The 20,957-nt window shown below is 36.6% G+C and overlaps 2 protein-coding genes across 3 annotated transcripts in view; one reads left to right on the forward strand and one right to left on the reverse strand.

Moving 5' to 3' along the window:
* Positions 1-845: 845 nt before the first annotated feature.
* LOC140158604 (non-selective voltage-gated ion channel VDAC2-like) lies at positions 846-19,065 on the reverse strand. Of its 2 annotated transcripts, XM_072181763.1 has the most exons (10): positions 18,972-19,065; positions 10,660-10,771; positions 10,057-10,106; positions 8,396-8,480; positions 7,240-7,360; positions 6,967-7,038; positions 6,019-6,129; positions 5,349-5,465; positions 4,354-4,562; positions 846-3,742 (listed from the first exon to the last, which is right to left on the reverse strand). In XM_072181763.1, the coding sequence occupies exons 2-10, from the start codon at positions 10,724-10,726 to the stop codon at positions 3,651-3,653; spliced, it is 924 nt and encodes a 307-aa protein (XP_072037864.1). In that variant the 5' UTR covers positions 10,727-10,771; positions 18,972-19,065; the 3' UTR covers positions 846-3,650. The 2 variants fall into 2 exon arrangements, with proteins under 2 accessions (XP_072037864.1, XP_072037865.1); XM_072181764.1 differs by lacking the exon at positions 6,967-7,038.
* Positions 19,066-20,476: 1,411 nt separating this feature from the next.
* LOC140158605 (kynureninase-like) overlaps positions 20,477-20,957 on the forward strand; it is a 43,822-nt gene continuing 43,341 nt past the window's right edge. Inside the window, exon 1 of the mRNA XM_072181765.1 lies at positions 20,477-20,582. The gene's annotated coding sequence lies outside the window, so the exon portion shown is untranslated. The remainder of the gene's footprint in view (positions 20,583-20,957) is intronic.

Raw genomic sequence — 20,957 nt, forward strand, 5'->3', positions numbered from 1 at the left:
CGACCGAGTAATAATGAAACACGCACAATTCTTAAACAACATCATTTGCACAGAATTCAATGGGATTTGAAAAGTAAAGTGGCAGTTGAAACTCTAGTGATAACACGTTTGCAGTGCATGATGGGGCTTCCTTAAATCATCCTCTGGGGTCAGACAGAGTTTAGGTTTTCTGGCGAACTGCAATTGGCTATATAGTCTATATTGAGATGTGGCTAAGTAGAATTGTATTTGTAATAACGGCAATATGAAGTTTGATTGGGTTAAAGTTTCATGATTGGAAGAATATGTGGGTGCTGGTGATTAGTTTGGTAATAACATCTCAAAATGGCCAAAAATTGAGTTAAGGCTTTCTGGTTCTGAACCCTCTAATTATATTGCTTGATAACATCAATACACTTTGGGAATGCTAAACCAATGACGACATCAAAATTTAGTCAATCTTGGGTGTCCCAGTTAATGCGTCATCAATTACAAGGTAATATTGATTGGCTTCAAACAAAGTTAAGTAATAATCGGATTAACTACCATAGCAACAGGTGAAAACAATTTTGAATATACCGCACTGCACCGATACGTTCACGCGGTACCTCTGCATTGAACCATATCATGCTGATCACTTGCACCTGTAAGATTAATATCTTTGAAAAGACCAGTATTGTATTCAATTATGATTCCAGACATACACAGGTGATGAGTGTAACCTGCTTGTAGTGCAGCGCGATATGTTCAAAATTGTTTTCACCTATTGCTATGGTAATTAATCCAATTAATTACGTAACTTCGCCAGCGTATATACATGGTATTTATCAACTGACAAACACAAACAAAAACGCATCACAAACCAGTTCACATTGGGAGCACACCTTGTTGTGGTGTTTTATTTCGACAATAATCCAAGATGAACACATGGGTATTCACTCCAAAATAATTCTTGCAACATTGAAGAAAATTTATGGTTCTATTACACCAAAATATCTATGCAATTATCATAAATTTATATAGATTTTCATCAATCATTTTATTAAAACCACAATCTCACTTCAACCCTGTTTGGAAGTGACCTTTTGATTTGCAGACAACTCGAGAGCAAGCAAGCTACAGTTTCTGAAGAGCATATAATTCCAGGTGGAACCCGATTATGATAGAAGAATATATGGAATGCCATTCTTTACAGTTCTAAAAATTTACAATCAAAATCTTGTGCTTACACATGTTTCAGATAAACATACCATCTTCCTAGAACAAACTATTTATGCATTAGTCCTCTAGTTGCACAGCTTGTGACCTTTTGTCCAAAGTCAATGAAGTTAGGTATGAAATCAAAACTGACCGCCGGTTCCGCCTGGTTTCCATTGTTTAGAACAATAGCAACCGGACGGAACCAGCGGTTGACCAGGCCTGGTCGAGTTTTGATTTTGTCCCTTAATTGACACAATGGGTAGTGTTGTGTTATCTTTCAAACTATGCGAGCTATCTGCCATTTTAAGCAGTCTCTTTTTGTTTCAGATGTTTGCACCTGTCTTGCTCTGAAGATATCCCATAGTGCATATATATAACCTGTGAAATACTACAAACTGCAACTTGAGTCACACAGCAAAACAACAAAAAATTGCAGGAGTAGAAGTGGTTGGTTGGTTGCATAAAGTACCACCACACTGAGCAGAGGGTATTTATTTTTATTAATATCATCAAGTAATTACACAAACTATGTATAATAACTATTGGAATATAAGCCCACCATTGTGTTGTCTGTACAGATGCAGTAAATCTCTAGAATTATATTGGACTAAAAGTACCTTCTTTTAAATGTATTTATTTTTTTATAATATATACAATGTATAATAAACAGTTACATAAATTTGTTTTTTTGAGATGTTACTGCAATAAGCGAGTCACCACATAAAGGTGGCTATTTTGGGTACAAGGTACTGTTTTTGTTTTTGAAGTATTCACTCTCTCAACAAAGTATTTGCAGCGAGATCTGACCATAGACGAAAAAATATACAGACCATTGACCAAAAAGCAAAGTTCCTGTTCTTTGTATGCTGAGAATTCTCACATATTCATAAGCGCTGATCAACAAATTACACTAGCGTTGCGCGCCTTTTCATTACGCGATCATGTGATGTGCGTAGCTGGGACTTGGTGATTGGTCTATATCTCTTAAGTTTATGCATCAGACATTCCAATAGGTCCTGCAGAAGAACTACAACATTTATTTACAAAAATAAACCATTCTTAGCTGACTGAATTGGTGGCAACTGCTTAATGCAACATTCGATAGAGAAGAACCATACTATTTATCGTACGTAGGTGAGTGCATGTTGCATTCAGCAGTTTTGCCCTGAATTGCTTCATAGCTTTAAATTGTGATTATGAGTTATCAAAAGAAATATGAATACATTTCAACAGCACAGAAATACAAGTTAAACAGCTAGAGTAAGCATGCATTTGTTTAAGCTACATCTCTCTGGTTAGTAAAGCCAGTTAGATTTTGCTTCGTAAGTCACCCTATAAGCTATCAGAACCGCCAAATTGGTGGTAACCCATGACTCCATCTGCAGCATAAATATCCCATCACTGTGGCTTTTGACACACTTCAATAACAATCATACAGCTGCAAAATAAGCACTATAGTGGTTTTGGTCAAGCGCACTTGGTGACATCATATTGCAGGTGTGTAACAGGTATCACAATGCTTTGGCGTCACTGACTGCACTGTGCCAAAAGCACTGTAGAGGGGGATTTTGAATATTTATACTCAAGCACACAGCAGGTCTCTTTCTTGATTGAAAGAGGTGCAATGTTTTCCCAAAATAGGCAGGCTGTTGCACATACTTCATTTGCAACTACTCCGCTCTATTTTAGCAAGGAATGAGCTAGGTATTATTCGCTATTATCAGTTTATCAAAGCCACAATGATTTACAGAGTTTTATCTCTCTGTTGCTGCTTTATTTGTTCAACCCTTCCAATGTTATTTCTATTCTTAAAACTTTTGATAAAGGATTCATTTTGGTTTGACATTGCATACAATAAATAAATACACAAGGATATAGGGGACTGAAGTGTTGCAATAGATAGCATGCAATTTCCAAATGTATATACAGGTAAATGTATCATACAAATGTGCATCTATTCAAAATCCTGTCACAGAGTGATTTTTAATAGTTGCACGGGCGTATGATACATACATTTGGAAAATACATACATTTGGAAATTGCAAGCTCTCCAATTGTAAAAAATCACATGCAGTGATATTGAAGAAAAACTTCAAACTGGTCCTGATTGAAGACAAATGAGATAGGTATACCTCGACACAAATCAAAATCACTTGACAGTATGGACAGTATGTTCATTCGTATCTCGTGAAAGCACAGCAATTCCACTTTTATGAGTAATAATTTCCCTGTTTTCCAACCATACATCACATATTCACTGTACTCCAAACACACTTGTTGCTTTGGCGGGGAATAAAATCTGTTAATAATATTAGATAACACTAATTTTTTGGAGATACTTTGCTTGTTAACATGAGTCATAATATCGTACATTTTTCCTTTTCCTGCCATATTGCCACATACATAATATCATACGTGGCCCGTTTTTGATATAATACTACATGGATGAGCTAGTCATGCAGTGGCTGGGGTTATGCTTCCAATTCAACGCCTAGACCGAGCTTGTGGCCTCCTTGGTTCAGACTCTTGCCATCAATTAGGGCGGACAGTGTAAGTTTGACACCTGAAATGAAAAAGAATACCCTTCATTAGTTCTCAGATAAGACAAATATTAAAGCAACAACATGATATTTATTGTCACTACAAATGATCACACAATTAGCTTCAATACAGCATTTCTGGATTTAATCATGTACTAGCAATTATTGAGGTATTATTTTGATATTTCATAAATTCATAAACCATACTTATTTCACAAAGTGGCTAAAATTCATGGATATTTGCCACCAGTAGTATAAGTTACTTGTTACACGAACAGAAAAGCACAATCTCCAATGACTGCATCAAGTTTGTTGCCATCACACGGATATCAACTTTTCCTTGTACCTATGAACCTGGAGAAAATATGCCACACCAAAACCCTTTTTCCATTATCGTTTCTCCACCACCTTTCATGACGTGGACAATGTTGTTTTCATTTTCAACTTTTTCTTCAACATTGAATGATGGGGTAGGGACTGGAAGGATACTAGTATCATGATCACTATCAAAAGATTGCATACAATAACAAGTCCATTTGCACTGGAGCATGGAGAGGGAAAAGTCTAACAAATGATAGTGGTATGGTAACTTTTTTTCTCCTGGATTGTACAGCAAGGTATCACTCAATCTTACCATCTCTAAGCTGGTGTGTGTAGCCAAGTCCAATTTGACTAGTGTTGCTAACTTTGGCCCTCAGTGATGAATCAGCATCCAGACAGTACTTAGCACCAAGAGCAAATCGGGTTGTGTTGGTTCCAGACGTCCAGCCAACGTTGATTGCAGTCTCCAGGTTATCGTTAACTTTTTGGTATACCGAGCCACAGAAGTCTGTGCCCTCATTTCTATTAGGAGCAAGAGGAAAATTTGATGAATTTTCTGCCAAATAAGATTTACTCATTAACACACTACAACTGCCTTGATATTGACAAAGCAACTACAATTAAAGACCAAATTAAAAAAACTAGGTTTGCGTCTGATCATACGATGTCAGGGCAACGTTGTGGTGCGATTGGTTGCTGACCCGCGCAGCACAGCATTTTCGGTCTGGTTGATAGGACATCATACGCAAAGTAGTCTTTTTAATAATGGCCTTGAATAACATTGAGATTTATCAATAGTTTTGTTCATGTTACATGCTTTTTATTACATAAACCAAGTTTAAGTGGAAAAATGGGATGTGAATAGAGACATAAATAATTAAGCTCTTCCCAACAGTTTTCCTTCAGTCATTTTCAATGATCCACTTGATAAGTCCAAGTGGTTGTTTATTGGAACGCTGCTTGGATGGCAAGAACAGGTGTGAAAGTGTGTTGATTTTGTGTCTCATTTTCACCATTTATTGTCCCTTGCGTAGAAGTCAAAAAACGTAGTAAATTATGTTTAATTAACATTAGTTACATGTTATTTGAAAATGTGATTAAAACATTTTTTCATAATCTTTACTATATCCCAGCAATCAGCATTTAAACAATTTCTGACATGTTTTATGATGACCTTTGCAGGTCAGAATTCTGAACAGAATTCTGCCATTTCAATCTCTTGAAGAGAAGGCAAGTAGAGGAATCTTGTGAAAGATGATTTTCTTTTATATAACATCCTGCAGAACATGAAAATATAATAATACTTACACACAAGTATGAAGTTGGAAGTCACCGGTCTTGTAACCCATTGCAAAGTTGCTCCTAGTCAGTTTAGATTTGGAGGTATCAAAGGAGACCTCTGCACCAGCAAGCCATCCTTCATAACTGCAATGCAAACATCACAATCAATATTAATTTTAGTGACTTACAAATCAGTATTACTGACATCTGTGAATATGATCACATTTCTATATAAATAATCAATAAACCTCATGGCTTTAACATAGTAAAAGAAACGTAACTTACTGGGCTGTGATTTTGGCATGTACATTGAAATTGGGTACACATGATGGCATATTTGGATAAGATAAAAGGGATCCAATTTGCAACCTCATCCCTATTTTCCCTTTCAAATTAGAGATTTAGTCATGACCTGTACTTTTCATAAAAAGAATTATGTGACAAAATACAGTCTAACTATGTTTCACTTTGTAAACAAAAAATGTCTTAAATTTTGATCAAAATTATCTACAATTTTAAAATCCCTAAATCATTTCACCACATTATCTGCTGATGTGGGTACAACAGGAAAACATGCCCATCTTATACTTCAAAAAGGATTGGATCTGGATCTGGAGTAACCAATCCAGATCCAGATCCAATCCTTTTTCTAACCAAGTTATTCTCTACCCCATCCCCACCCACCATCAATACTTACCCAAATACAGCAGACCCATGGACAGTAGGTCCAGCAAAGTCAAAGTCAACATCTGTTGTTAAATTGAGGTAATCTCTCTTGTAACCAGACTTGACTTTGCCACTCTTCTTTCTGTAAACAATAACACAAGTGAACTGAGTTAAAAGTTTTCATTAATGCCCAACTTCTTGGTATTGAACATTTTGTCTCATTTCAAATTGGCAACATGTACAAAGAGAAATTAACAGGTTAAACAATGCAAGAATGAAAAAAAAAATCTTTTCAAAATTCAAGACTGCAGCAATGCATCTGAATTGCTGGATAATTAACGCTCCATGACTCTTAATTAGAACACGGTGAGAGTAGATTAAGGTAAAGCTTAAGTCCTCCGCGTTCCAGATTTTCTGCGAAAATTATGGAATTCAGTTAGAAACACGGAAAAAGCAGTTTTGATATAAAGAGAACTGAAAATCAAATTCAAAATTCAACATAATAAAGTGAAATAAAGTTAGTTAACTATTAATTCACCCGCATAAGCAAGCTATACATCTCCAATCAAAGTCATACCTTGTCCCTGTCTTGCGATATTGCAATCACCTGATAGTATTTTATTATAGCAAATTTACCAAGCGAATTTGACATAAAGCGGAAAATTTTGGCCTTTGCCTCAGGTGCTGAAAGTCCTTGTTTGATCCCAGACATGGCAAAATACATCTTCAATTACCCACTCTCCATTACTGCATTTGAACTGTGGGGCAGATGCAGTGGCTGACAAAGACCTCACAGCCAGTTCAAATCAGACTGTTTATACCACCCCACCGTGGTTCCTGGGCATCATGGGAGAGCAGCGTTTCAATATAAAATGGTCTACCAAGGTTAAATAAGTTGTTACAATAAAGACAATAAGAAAGTGGTCTACTGCAAAAGGTGCCTCTTCCAAATGTTAGTCCCACTCTGGTGGTCACTTACCGCAGTAAAACTGACAATTTAGTGCTGGCACAATCATTTTTCCAATCACATCTGCAAGATATTGAATTCTTCCTTTGGGTGGAAATGAAAGATATTGCTTGTAAAATATCATAAAGGCTTTCGACTTGCTCAGAAGTCTTTCAGCAGCTTACGGTTCACTAAAAATCTACATAACACAGAAGTTGTAGAATAGTGGAGACTGAAATTGAGACCGAGACTGAAATTGGATTAGGCACCTTCAAAACTTAACAAGGAAGGAGACAGGTGTCTTACCCGGTATTTGGTGAGAAGCTGGTATCAAAGGTAAGCTTAACTCCTTGGGCTAATTGATCTTCAATTGTCACTTCGGTTGCTAGTGTGTTGTCTGTGTTCCACTTCTCTTTGAAAGAAAGACCTGAAGGCGAAAAGCAACATGCGAATAACTATAAGGTTGAAGGATGCAGGGTTGGCGCGATTTAAATCAATTGATTTAAATCATGATTTAAATCACGATTTAAATCAAATGATTTTTTTTTTTAATCACTGATTTAAATCAACTTTTTCAGTTTTTACCATTTTTGATCAATTAAAGTTAATTTCTATCTTCAATTGACTGTTTTACTTCATTTGTAATGCTTCTACACCTTTTGGATACAATTAAATACCTCTATGATGTCATTTTATCTATTGCTAAAAATCATTTTCAAGGTGCAGAATTCAGCAGGTTTTTTCCCATGATTTAACCAAATTTTTTCATTGAAATTTTCACATCTAAAAATGTGTTTTGATTTTTTGTAAATACCTGATAGGATTGTGCATATATGTCTAGCATTCCATTCCACTGGTCTCTTTTGACTTTATCATGGGGTATAGCAGATCTTGGAATTAAAAAAATCTATTTAAATAAAAAAAAATCCGATTTAAATCAAATAAATCGATTTTTTTTTAATATTTTTTTTGTAATAAAAAAAATCGCCAACCCTGGAAGGATGCAACTGTTTTAAAGCCTTACTGCGTAGATTGCCAGTCCATAGTAAACCATATGCACAATTTTTTTGATGAGGCTGGGAATAATAGCAGAGAAATGGTGTCCTGTCCGAAAAGGGTGATACTCTGGTACAAAAAAATACACCTGCTCAATACTCAAAAACACAATGCTGACATTTTATTTGTATGCACACAATGGAACTATTCAATTAGTAACAAAATTAGTGACGAACATATCTTTATACAGTGGAAACTCTTTAATACAAAATTTGTGGGGCCACAAAATTTAGTTTGTCTTATCAGGATTTTGTCTTATCCATCACATATTACATGGGGATTCAGTGCCAGGGACCTGAAAATCAAGCTTGTCTTATCAGGTTTTCTGTATAGAGCTTGTATTAACAAGTTTCCACTGTAATATTAGATAAACAATTGACATTATTTGATATTTATTTACACCTACCATAATCCTTCCATGAATACTTGGTCTCTAGACTGCCATCAACTTTGCCAGTATCATTATTGGAGGACCCACCTACATTGAATGCCTGTGGTGAAAATAAGATAGATAAATAAAGTTTTAAAAAATATCACAAAATATCAGTTTTGTTTTCTTAGAAATAGTATTAGTAATGGTGATCATGCATTATGCTTAAAGTAATTCAGATTAAGGAGTTCTGGAAACATGGGACTTTCAAAGGACATCACACAACTTCAAGTAGCCTGATGGAAGACTGGGCATGTGGTACTGTCTGTAAACTGCCTGTTTTTTGTTTTTGTGTGCTATCTGTTCTGTTTTTACTTATGAAATTTAACTTGAAATAATTAGTACTGTATTTAACTTGATTAGCTCTCCTGGAAAACTTTTCTAACTGAAATGTGTTTAAGTGCCCCCCCCCCCCTTCATTTGAATTTTTGGCATGAAATTGGGACAAAAAACTAAAATAACCAGGCTTGAAAAAGCGTGTGAATTTGGCCCAAAACAGAATTTGGCCCAAAACAAGCTGAAAAGAAATGGAAATGCTTAAATATGTACAACAAAATAGCCTGAAATTTCTCATGCCCGAATAACACAAAAAACAGACCGAGCATCATTTCTGATTCACTGCAGCATTTATTCTAGTTTTGAATTGCAGCACTATTTTGCCTTGAAATTGTCCTGTTGGTTTTTGTTACTCATTAGTAGGCTAAGATTTTTTTCCAAAAAACTTCCATGCTCCCAAGCCTTATCATCTACCTGCCTGCAGGTGAATCACCTAAATCTGAACCTTCACAGGGTTGTTAGTAATCAACCCAGCTCATTGACTCATACTTCCTCTTTAACTGCCCATTAGCTACATAACAATTCCTGTAGCCTGTTAAGGAAGTCTCTATGCAATGTTCTATGCACACTCAGGATAGCCATGAGATGCAACAGGGTGGGTGCAGTTTATAGCCTACAGGTGCTTTATAATTATAGTGCTTGGTTTAAGTTATATGCCTATCATTTTGGTTATCCTTGCAATTGACATAGATACTCCACATAACTAGATACATGTATAATATCACCTATATTATGGAAAACTTTAAAAACCTTTGTCTCAACCACACTAGAGTCTGTATACCTTCCTCAAACCAGTAATAAATTCAGACATTGTGTTTCATTATATCTCCTAAAGTAATGATCTAAAGTATATACGGTATATAAAAGTATACATTTCAGAAAGGAAATGATACAAGGAATCCAACAAGCATAACATATCTATTCCTTCATCAATGAGCATTTTTTCAGAAAATCTTCAAATTTATTTTGCTTTACTGACTTGAAGGCACACAGACTATAGACTGTACAGGCCTTCATTTTTGAAAATTGCAGGAGCTCTATTAATCACTCTCCTAAGTTTACTTAGGTGCTCAACAAGGAGCTCAATCTTTTAATATCTGTATTAAAACATAGGGATTGAGGTAGTGAGGAGCTCAGTAAATCATGCTCTTGAAATGTTGTTGAGGAGAGCTATAGGAGCTCTGGTGCAATTGATGGTGCTCCTCCTGGACTGTATTTTCTGACTTAGCATGTTGTGGCTGTGAGTATTTCACTTTCACGTTCCAAATGCTTTAGTGAATAGTGATTTAAAATTAACTTACCACACCACTTCCAGTTGTTGTTTTGGCATCTAGTTTCACAAATCCAAAGCCTGTCATTGAGAAAATGTAGATGACAATGTTACAAGGATTATGTAATTCAGCAGTGAATTATAATACTAGTGATGAACCAAACATATTGGTCATATATATCCGAATCAGATTTTAGCCTTATCTGATCTGAACCTGTATCAGGGAAATCTAGTGCAACCAAAGTCATGCAAAATCAGTATTTATGCTTAAAATTAAGCCTGAACACATTGTGTTTTATCGGAAAAATTAATGACAGCAAGTAGGCAATACTCCATGTCGAATGCTTACCATGTTTTACCAGAAAATACTTCCAAGATGTTCAGAGGTAGGTGGATTAAACTGTTTTTTCCTTGTTTAAAACTAATTTGCCATTACTCAAAGGTTAATAACCCCACAATATAGGACCCCTAATTAATTTATCAAGGATCCATGTGTTATTTTTGGTATTGTACCGATTGATTTACAAGCTAAATGATTAGATCAAAAAATTTGCATGCAGCAAATGCACTTTACTCAAATGAAATTGCGGATAAAAAAAATCATTTTGAGGATCATGACCAGTTGAATGCTTACCATATCCTTTGCCAAATACATCACGTGCTGTCTTGCCAAGATCACAATACAATGGTGGTACGGCCATTTTGTCTGATGCTGTTTATTGCTCTTCACGTACTGTTGTACAGACCTATAACGGTAAAGGCAAAGAAGGCAAATTAAACATCACAGAAAGTAAATCTACTTCTAACAGTGCTTGTATTACACCTGGCATTTTGCATTCCAAGTGATGCCATTTTTTACAGAATTTACTGTATGATTTAATGCTTCTCTACACTGAATCTATATTAAATTAAGCTTAAAATGAGGTATCAACCACTGCTGTAGGACAAGGGGTTGTGAAATAACAATCAAAACTGTAGCACAGTTTTTGAAAGTGTAATTCCGCTACCCTTTTAGGGTGCCCAACTCACGACATGCCACCATATCTAGTTTTACTAAAGGGTCACCTCTCAGATTTTGTTTTAAATCACTAATATCAATGCCCTATGGGTCAACTGAACAAATTTCAAACGGTAGGTCTCAACTCCTTGTCGTTTCCGAGTTATTGGCTCGTTGAATTTTGAATTTTAATGCGATTTTCACACTTCCCATTGCAATACACACAACTTTGTTCAAAGCAGGGCCCGAATTTGGTGCGGGTCCGGGGGCCATTGCCAGCTAGAATCATGGCGGGCCTGTTGTACGGTGGTCTGGCTGGCCCGTGTGGCCTGTTGTCAGTGGCTACACGGCGGACCTGTCTTTATTATCGGCCAGCTGAAAGTTTTGACAACTGGCCAATTATGGGCCAGCTGAAATGCTGGCGGGCCAGCTGAAAGTTATAACAACTGGCCCTGTGTTAAGCGTAAGCTCTGGTCCAAAGTACCAACCCAATTTTTACCATGTGGGAAGTCCACCACCACACCCTAATTCACACAAGTTCAACATGCCTGTATGAGCCTCCAAAAAATCTTAGTGTCAAGCCATCTTCATGGTTAAATTAGGGTTTGAATCTCTCATTGAAATACACAGTAAATTTATGAACTTTGTATTATTATCGGAGGTCAAATTAGTGAAAACTGTCATGCGGGCATGAAACTTGGTGGGTACAGACAACATTTAGAGCCAAAATCCTCTAATGTAAGAAAGTCCGGTAAAAAGTCTGTGCGCCCGTACTGCCTACCATATGAAACAGGGTTTTAGGCAGGATTTAAAAAGGTTTGGGTGTGTAAATTAAAAAAACTGGGTGTGTAAAGTTAAGATTTGTGTACAAAGTATAGGCCATGTGGGCAAAAACTGGGTGTGTATTTACAAATTTGGGTTTGTAAAACACTCCCTACACGGCTGCCTAAGCCCTTGATTTGAAATGTGTTCATTTGGCCCATAGGGCTATGATACAAGTGATTTTAAACGAAATCTGAGAGGGTGACCAGCCAACCCAGGCCTTGTCTTTTGAGGCGAGTGAGAGTGATCACTGCCATCACTAGCCTAAAATGAAGCTGAGGAGAGCTTTTATCACTCGCCTACATTTGGCATGTTTGGTGTAATAAATTATGATCTTCTCAATATTTGGCTCTAAATGGTAATGTACCCACCAAGTTCCATCATGGCCATCCAGTTTTACTAATTTGACCTCAGATGACCCCTGGTGACCCGAAATGACCTTCCAAAAATTTGGCTCTAAATGTTGACTCATGGAACTCACTAAGTTTCACGCCCATACGACAGTTTTTAGTCAGTTGACCCCTGGATCCCCCCTCGGCCTGCCAATATCACTTGCCCCGCCCAAAAATCTTTGCCCCCTTGGGATCCCAATTTTTAAACCTTTTTTTTTTTTTAAAGTGATGAATAATTTGCGAGCACAGCGACAGCGAGCAGGAAAATTTGCATCAAGCGTTTCAGTAGGCTACTGTTTTCCTGAGCCTTTTTCGAGCATTTTAAAGGCGCACCATGAATATGTGGGTCATTCCATGTCAATTCAACAGATTTTTCAGAAGTTTCCCGCACTACCCTCTCAGAATTTCTTTAAATTTCACTTAAATGTTATACCTATAGCCATTAGGAAAACCCACAAGTTTTAGATCTCTAGCCCTTATCGTTTTCCCGTGGTGGCCGATCAAAAATTGGGGTGGGGGGTCTATTTTTACCATCAAATCTGACTTTTGAAATAAATGGAAGTTTTAAAGGGGTCTAATTGGTTCAATTATATTAGCTAGAGACTTGTAAATGGCAATATTTATCAATTTGGTAGTTAATTTCATGAAAATGAAAAAAATAAAGGATTGCGCACATGCGTGTGAAATTGCCGCGCCACTAAAATTGCGCAATATTATGCATGCTGTTTGCCAAAATGCAAGTTTGACCCCCCCTAAAATCCCACTTTCTGACAAAATTCACCTATTTAATATTTATGAATGTTAAGATCATGTTTAAAATGTCACATCTACAGATTTTTATGAACATCAGTCATTTACTTAATGAACAGCGCCCTCGCAAAGTTGGAAAAAATCATATTTTTTCCGTTTTGGGGGGGTCAAAATCCAATGTAGCCATATTTAGATTTTGATTTTTATTGCTTTATTTTGTAGAGAAAAGTGTCTTCTGTAATATCCACCATGTCCCAGCAAGGGTATTTGCCTCCTTGATAGCAAACGAAAAGGCCAAAGTTGACACAAAAATAACCAATTTTAGCCTAAAGTTGCCGAATCGAATTCAGCAACCTTTCACTCAAATTTCGCAAAATATGATTAAGTATTTTGACAAAAAATTTTTTTACTCTTACCAACTTCCATGATGGAATCAGCATCATCTGAAATGCACTCACACAAGTTTCTATGAGACATGTCAGGTGATCCCCATTGAAAAAAAATTTCACTTGTGAAAGGTTGCCAAATTCGCAACTTTAGGCTAAAAAGTCAGTTATTTTTGTGTCAACTTTGGCCTTCTTGTTTGATATGAATGAAGCAAATCCCCTCACTGGGACATAAAGGATATTACAGAAGACACTTTTCTGTACAAAAAAAGCAATAAAACTGAAAATCTAAATATAGCTACAGTGGATTTTGACCCCCCTAAAAAGGACAAATTCTGATATTTTCCGACTTTGTGAGGGCGCTGTTCATAAAGTAAACGACCAACGTTCACACAAATCTGTAGAAATGACATTTCAAACATGATCTTACCATTCATTAATGATAAAAAGATCAATTTACTCAGAGAATGTGATTTTAGGGGGGTCAAACTTGCATTACTGCACACATCATTCAAAGGTTGCTGAATTCGGCAACCTTGCAGTATATGTGATTTGCAACAAAGTGTCAACTGTGGCCTTTTCGTTTGACATAAAGGAGGCAAATACCCTTGCTGGGACTTGGTGGATATTATAGAAGATAATTTTCTCTACAAAATAAAGTAATAAAAAATGAAAATCTAAGTTTGGCCACATTGGATTTTGACCCCCCCAAAAGGGAAAAAATAGGATATTTTCCAACTTTGTGAGGGCGCTGTTCATAAAGTAAACGACTAATGTTCATAAAAATCTGTAGATGAGACATTTTAAATATGATCTTAACATTCATAAACATTAAAAAGATGAATTTTGTCAGAAAATGTGATTTTAGGGGGGTCAAACTTGCATTTTGGCAAACAGCATACGTAATATTGCGCAATTTCAATGAAGCGGCAATTCAACACGCATGTGCGCAATGATTTTTTTTTTCATTTTCATGAAACTGACTACCAAATTGATTTATATAGGCGTTTTCAAGTCTCTAGCCAATATAATTTAGCCAATAGACCCATTTAAAACCTCCATTTATTTCAAAAGTCAGATTTGATGGTAAAATAGACACCCCACCCCAATTTTGATCGCCCCCACGGAAAAAGCGATAAGGGCTAGGGATCTAAAACTTGTGGGTTTTTCTAATGGCTATAGGTGTAACATTTGAGTGAAATTTAAAGAAATTCTGAGAGGGTAGTGCGGGACCCATCTGTTGAACTGACATGGACTGACCCATGTGTCAAAAAGTCAAATTTCCCCATCTCGGCTGACCAAAAATTGCTTACCCCCCCCCCCCTTTTGGCTCGCCAAAAATTTCTTGGCCTCCCCCAATTAACCTCCTACCAGGGCTCATAATTATATTGCACAGCCCCTAACTAAAGTTATGCTTTATTCATGTATTTGGATATCATCTGCCTTAAAAAATCAGTGATTAGTTGTTTGGCTATCAAAAACTTCCTTCACCCAATGGAATTTGGGGAGCTGCATAGATAATTGGTGGATGTTACAATCTAAGTGCGGATAGGTTTGCGCCAAGTTCGGCTGCAACCAGCCTAGTTGATGCGATCTGATTGTGATGATCCACCATGGCAGCAAAATTACAGCGCTTTGATCCCTCTAAGATCCGGAAAAGGCGCTATATAAAACACAGAAATTCAGGGTTTGATTTAGAAAATAAAATTTACATGCACAACACTGATTTTTTCCTCAAAATGGGCTGAATACAACAAAATTTTGCATGCACAGGCAAAATTCTACATGCACAGAGCCAAAGTTACATGCATTTGTGCATGTAAAACCCCTCTAAATCGAACACTGCCGAAATTTATTTATTTATTTGAGTTTGTGAAATTGTAATGTAAGGGTTTTGTATACATGTGGACTTATGCATGCCATGTACATGTGTCTGGTGCACAAAAAGCTAAAAGCAATTCTCATTATAAGGGATGGGGTATGGACGTTTGGACAGTATTTTTTGTGGGACATGAGAGCACATCAGGCATATCGAATTGCATGAATTCTGAATACGAAGAATGTCCTTCTGATATCAAATAATTGTGATTTTTTGAAATTCGCGATATAATACGCATTTTAGGCCACTAACAGTCAATTTTGAGTTTCCCGTCACATAATTTCTGAAAACAAGTGAGGTACCGTAACTTTTTCATTATTCATTATTTTTCTGCCTTTCATTATGACCAACATGCATGTAAATTGTGTTGTTATTTGCTGCTCACTCACTTGAATATGGATGTTAAGCCCAAATGAGATTCAAAAGTATATTAAAAAGTCTGCAAGGTTGACAGCAAATTGTATGTTTTGATTTAGATTTTTCCACAAAAAATAAATGGATATTCATCATTTTTTTTGCAAATATAACCAGTTTTTATCAGTATTTTTTGGAAAATCGCAATAATGAATTCAAGTGAGGGTCAGAAAATGAAGTGAGGGCGGGTGACGGGAAACTCAAAATGATTATGGCAAATGATTAAAAAATTATATTTTTGATATTCAACAGTCCTCGAAGTACACTTTATAAATCTAATGATATGTACTTAAAGTGTATGTAGCTGGGAAGAAAAGCCGACGATCAATTGAAAATTTTGACCTCTAGTATTGAAGATATGGGATTTTTCCCCAAAACACCAAAAAAATTAGAGGTCTTTTTGGGGAAAAAATGTATATCAATAATATGAAAGGTCAAAATTTTCAATTGATCGTCGGCTTTTCATCCCAGCTACATACACTTTCAGTACATATCATTAGATTTATAAAGTTTACTTCGAGGACTGTTAAATATCAAAAATTGAATAAATTATCAAATTTTAATATTTGTCATAAAATTTGTATTCGCGAATTTAAAAAAAAAATCAGAAGGACATTCCTCGTATTCAGAATGCAATTCCGAGGGCTGGTGTACTCTCAGCTCCCACAAAAAATACGTGGAAACATCGCTGTGAAGTTAATATCACATTCCTTATAAATGCCTGTAAACTGAATTCTCAACTGGCAACACATCATGACATGAATTCTGAGTGAAAGCACATGATCAGTTGGAAGTTGGAATCAGAGCGGAAGACTATGTTCATCATGTCGGATCAGCGAGATTGAAGACAAGAGGAAATAGCAAGAAACTCAAAAGGGAACTGATCAAAAAGGATGTTCACAAAATGGCGATCTTTTCCTTTAGACCACCCTCGCTATATTAAGGACTAGATTATTACCGTAACCACTCGGGTATAAGCCCACCCCCCTAGATGGCAGATTTCACTTCAAAAATGGGGGTGGGCTTATAACCGGGGAAGGGCTAGTGCTGGAATTTTAAAATAAGAACAATTATCCCTCATCTGTATATGCCCAATGTACCAGTAATTTCTATCTTTTATGTCAATTTCTTAAAATTGTAAGTGTGGAATGTTAATTATCAACTGATATGTTTTTAATTTGTTCTTAAATATGAGAGCAAAGCATTGACTTGGCCAAAATTTAGTACTGGGCTTATACCTGAGTGCACCCTTGTTCCCAGAATGTTTTGAAAAATAGGGGGTGGGTATAGCCGAAGGTGGGCTTATACCCGGGTGGTTACGGTACTTTTACATCAAGGTTTATTTTTGCATCAAGCTTAAACAGTTGCCAAACACTTTGAAGTCAAGGTTTAATGTAGTGGAAGGAGGGCAGGGCTTCGATAAATGAGGGAAATTATGGGGTAAAAAACAAGGTTAAAACAACTTTTTGAAAACAAGTGAAAACGGCCATTTTGCTAGGAAAGTTTTGCCTCAAAAAACAATATAAAAATTATCGGAAAAGCAAGAAACATACCTGGACAATTCCACCGTTACGGACGTTACAGATACATGCAACTTGCAACTTTTAAGTGAATAGCACACATGTTTGCTGTTACTGTTAGGATAACACTTTATTTCTTAGTATGCTACTAGTACACACTCTAATGTTCAATATAATGAAGCAATTTTGTTTTGGCTTTCTTAGTTAATTAGCTACAGAAATTAGAAACGAGCGTTACGGACGTTACGCGAAAGTGCCTGCCTTTTTGACAGATGGTACATATCCTTAAATCTCTATTCAGTTCTGTGTTTTATTTTTTCTGAAAACTATATTGAGCAAGCCCTGACTCCATTCTATGTAAACATGAAAAGCAAGTTTGAAATTAATACTCCTGTATCGCCCTACACTGTTGATTTAGTGTTACGGACGTTACATTTTGTCTCAAATGTAACGTCCGTAACGTTTTACATTTATGAAAAAAAACTGTCAAGGTGCTTCCTCAGATTTTTTTCTTTACTATCTTGAAGTAGATCTGACATCAATCAATGGAGGCATGATTACCAAGTTTGAAATAAATGCTCCTGTTTTGAGCAATAATGTTCCAAAATTTTGTTACGGACGTTACAAAGGCACTTTTGGCATGGAATTGGCCAATTTCATAAAATCAGCATCACTTCCATCACATGAAAAGATGATCAGATCAGTGGATAGTGGCAAAGAATTTGTGCAATGAAGTAATTTTGTAAATAAAAATACATTGTGTTTTTCGATAATTCGCCATCTTGAATAAATGCAGAATTGCGTCACACAGTAAAAAAACTGTCAAACGCGCTTGAAAACGCTTTTGATACGCGAAAGCGTAAATCACCGTCAAACCGAAGCGTACATCAAGCGCCTGTGCTACTGCGAAAGTTTTGGAGTTTGCATCACCGGTTTTGCATTCAGCTCTTTTACGTCAAAAATTGCGATAAAAACATGGATTTTGGAACAAAATAAAGCTTGTCCGACAAAATAAAAGATATGTTTGTATAGCTAAGAACATGTTTAACCTTGATGCGAAAGTTTAATTTGATAAATTCGTAATTTTAACCTTTATAGCGAGGGTGGTCTAAAAGAAAAGATCGCCCACAAAATACAGCTACTTCCACAGGACGACACATGGACGAAGACCGACTGGAAATGTGGAATGGCCTCGTCGACAAGATGACAGTGACAGCGACCAGCAGGGAAATATTCAAGAACAATCTTCATTAAAGCTCTTTTCTCGATGTGACGCCTTAATTTGCGCATAGACCTTTACAGTTTGACCAAAGACGTTGCCGTTGGTGAAGTACAGCATGTCTGGCAATCAATCATGTCAATACAATGTCAATGGCAATCCCGGCAATCATGGCCATGCCGACTCAACCAGAACCAGATCAGTCTAAATTTCTGGTTCTGGTTGAGTCGGCATTGCCAGACATGCTGCACTTCACCCTTTGTGAAGTCCCAGGACAAACACATGGCTCTTTATATGAATCATGACTCGACTTATGCATGTATGTGGGAAGGCAAAGGTCATATCCTGCATGCTGCTGCTGTACGTGCAAAATTCATTGGACAAATCTCATTACAAAATTACATCACCCCTACGTGTTTGAAGAGCTCCTATAACCGCATAGCACGGCTAACAAAAAAACAAATTAATGCAACATATTCCCGATCTAATGAACGTGACTCGATTACATTTAACGAACAATTATACATTAACTTTAAGTTTAAATCCCACTGATTTTTATCAGCTTACCTCACGTTTCACACACTACAACCCAAAGATGGCGATGCGACGGGTTTCTTGCTCTTCGGCTAGGGGCAAGAGGTGCCCAAAAGAGGGCGCTATGACAATATTTTTTCTGAGGCAGCAGGGCAGAGAGTGGCAGACACATTGTTTTTTTTTAATTATTCCCTTTTTTAGTGAAATCTGAGGAAAAACTCTTTGAAACTGAATGAATTCTAGTTTGTCAATTTTCTCCTAATTTTCCCCTTGTAATTTCTGACTCGGTTGGTATTCGTTTTATTTATGTAAATTACACAAACGTACATCATTATTCCAGCCATTTTCTTGCGTTATGAATATTGATTAGATTTACGTCAGGGAAAAAAAGTCCAAATTAAATGTTATGTTTACGGTATGTTTACGGTATGTAAATTGATTGTTTTACATTAAAGTATTCATGGGTAGAATAGGTTTGTACTTTACACTTTTGTACCAATATTTATTTGTATTTTGATATTTTTAATGTATATATTGGGTGCACTTTGCCATTTCCATCCCTTCCCCAGCATGTTCTACAGTCAGTCTACTCTGAAGTACAAAGTATAGACGCGTAGGCCTACATACCTGCAGCAGACGCACCCCTACACACTGTTAACACACTGTATACCATGGTATACACGCGTGTTGTCACTTTGTACTTAACACAAGGATTTTAAAAACATTTGACCATAACGCGAACATTGGCGGCACCAGGCCAATGGTGGGGGGAAGTGAAATTCAAGGGGGGAATCGTCAAATTTTGCGCAAAATTGCTGCAAAAAGTGGAAATGTACGTAATTTTGAGGGTTTTTTTGTTTTGTTTGCCTCAAAAGTGTGTGCCTCATCTATGTGCCAAAAAACTTTACCCCCGCCTCAGAGGATGTTTAAAGACATTCTTACAACCCAATGGGGTTTCTGACCTTGTATGTCTGGCTTTTGTACACATGCAGTACAGTTGATCATACCTTGCATTGAGCTTGTGTGCAAATATCTGGTGTTTTCATCCTATTATTTAACATTCAAAACATCGAGACTTAGGAATAAAATTAATGCGGTGGGACAATATGAATGTTTCCTGTAAGAAAATCAAATATCAGTCATAAGTCTCAACTATTAACTCGTTGGCTGCAGTTTTAAAATTACCATTTTGTGTGTGTGGCAATGGGGACTTTGCCTTTAAAATTAGGTTATATTGATCAAATTTCCCAATCATAGTGCATTGTAGGAATGCCTTTAAGCCTCCTCTGCCCCCGCCTGTTCATACACCCAAATAATTGTTAACCCCCTACTCAGAACTCAAAAAATGTTATGACTCTACATATTTTCCAGCCCCAAGCATTTTTGACCACTCTCTTTTTATCTGCATGCACTACACACATAAAACAATGAAAGTACAGCATAATTTTATTTTTTATGGCCATAAAGTGGGCGGGGCATGGGTGTGTTTTTACGTCACTTCATTAATATTTAGATTTTATACATCTATTTTGTTTACAAGTACTTACAGTCCAGTCACGTCCGCACACATTTTTCAGCTGTTTGTGTCACATTTGTATTGTAAGCTAATTGCTGAATTTGTCTACTGCCGCACAAACAGATCAGGTAAGCCGTGGATTGTTGCAAGTTCGTAACATTTTTTACCATTTCATGTCACCGTGTGAAGGTGAAGAATAGTGTATTTATGAGCATATAGCTTTAAGCTTAACTAGAGCACATGAATGCAGCAAGCCAATGCATGCAAGTCCAGGCCAAATCAATAATAAAGACAACGTGATATCAAGAACAAGATCGAGGTCAAAGACTTAGAATACAAATATTGACTGTAATGAGGGGCATGGTTAAGTAAAATTATATATTTGTAGACAACCCTGTTGTTACTCGAGAACTCTAGGCGCATCGAATTTGCACACGATAGTTACGCATTCGATGCTAGAGTACTTTGTAGGTATCCCAGGCAAACCTTAGTTAACACATTCG

The sequence above is a fragment of the Amphiura filiformis genome, chromosome 8 (genome assembly GCF_039555335.1).
Source record: "Amphiura filiformis chromosome 8, Afil_fr2py, whole genome shotgun sequence".
In the NCBI taxonomy this organism is placed as follows: Eukaryota; Metazoa; Echinodermata; class Ophiuroidea; order Amphilepidida; family Amphiuridae; genus Amphiura; species Amphiura filiformis.

What these genes read in the sequence shown, in the direction of transcription:
- LOC140158604 (XM_072181763.1), bottom strand. Translation starts at nt 10,726, where the DNA reads ATGGCCGTACCACCATTGTATTGTGATCTTGGCAAGACAGCACGTGAT. An exon ending in TGTATTTGGCAAAGGATATG is followed by an intron (nt 10,107 to 10,659) that starts GTAAGCATTCAA and finishes TCTCAATGACAG; the next exon opens with GCTTTGGATTTGTGAAACTA. An exon ending in AGCTTCTCACCAAATACCGG is followed by an intron (nt 7,039 to 7,239) that starts GTAAGACACCTG and finishes TTCCACCCAAAG; the next exon opens with GAAGAATTCAATATCTTGCA.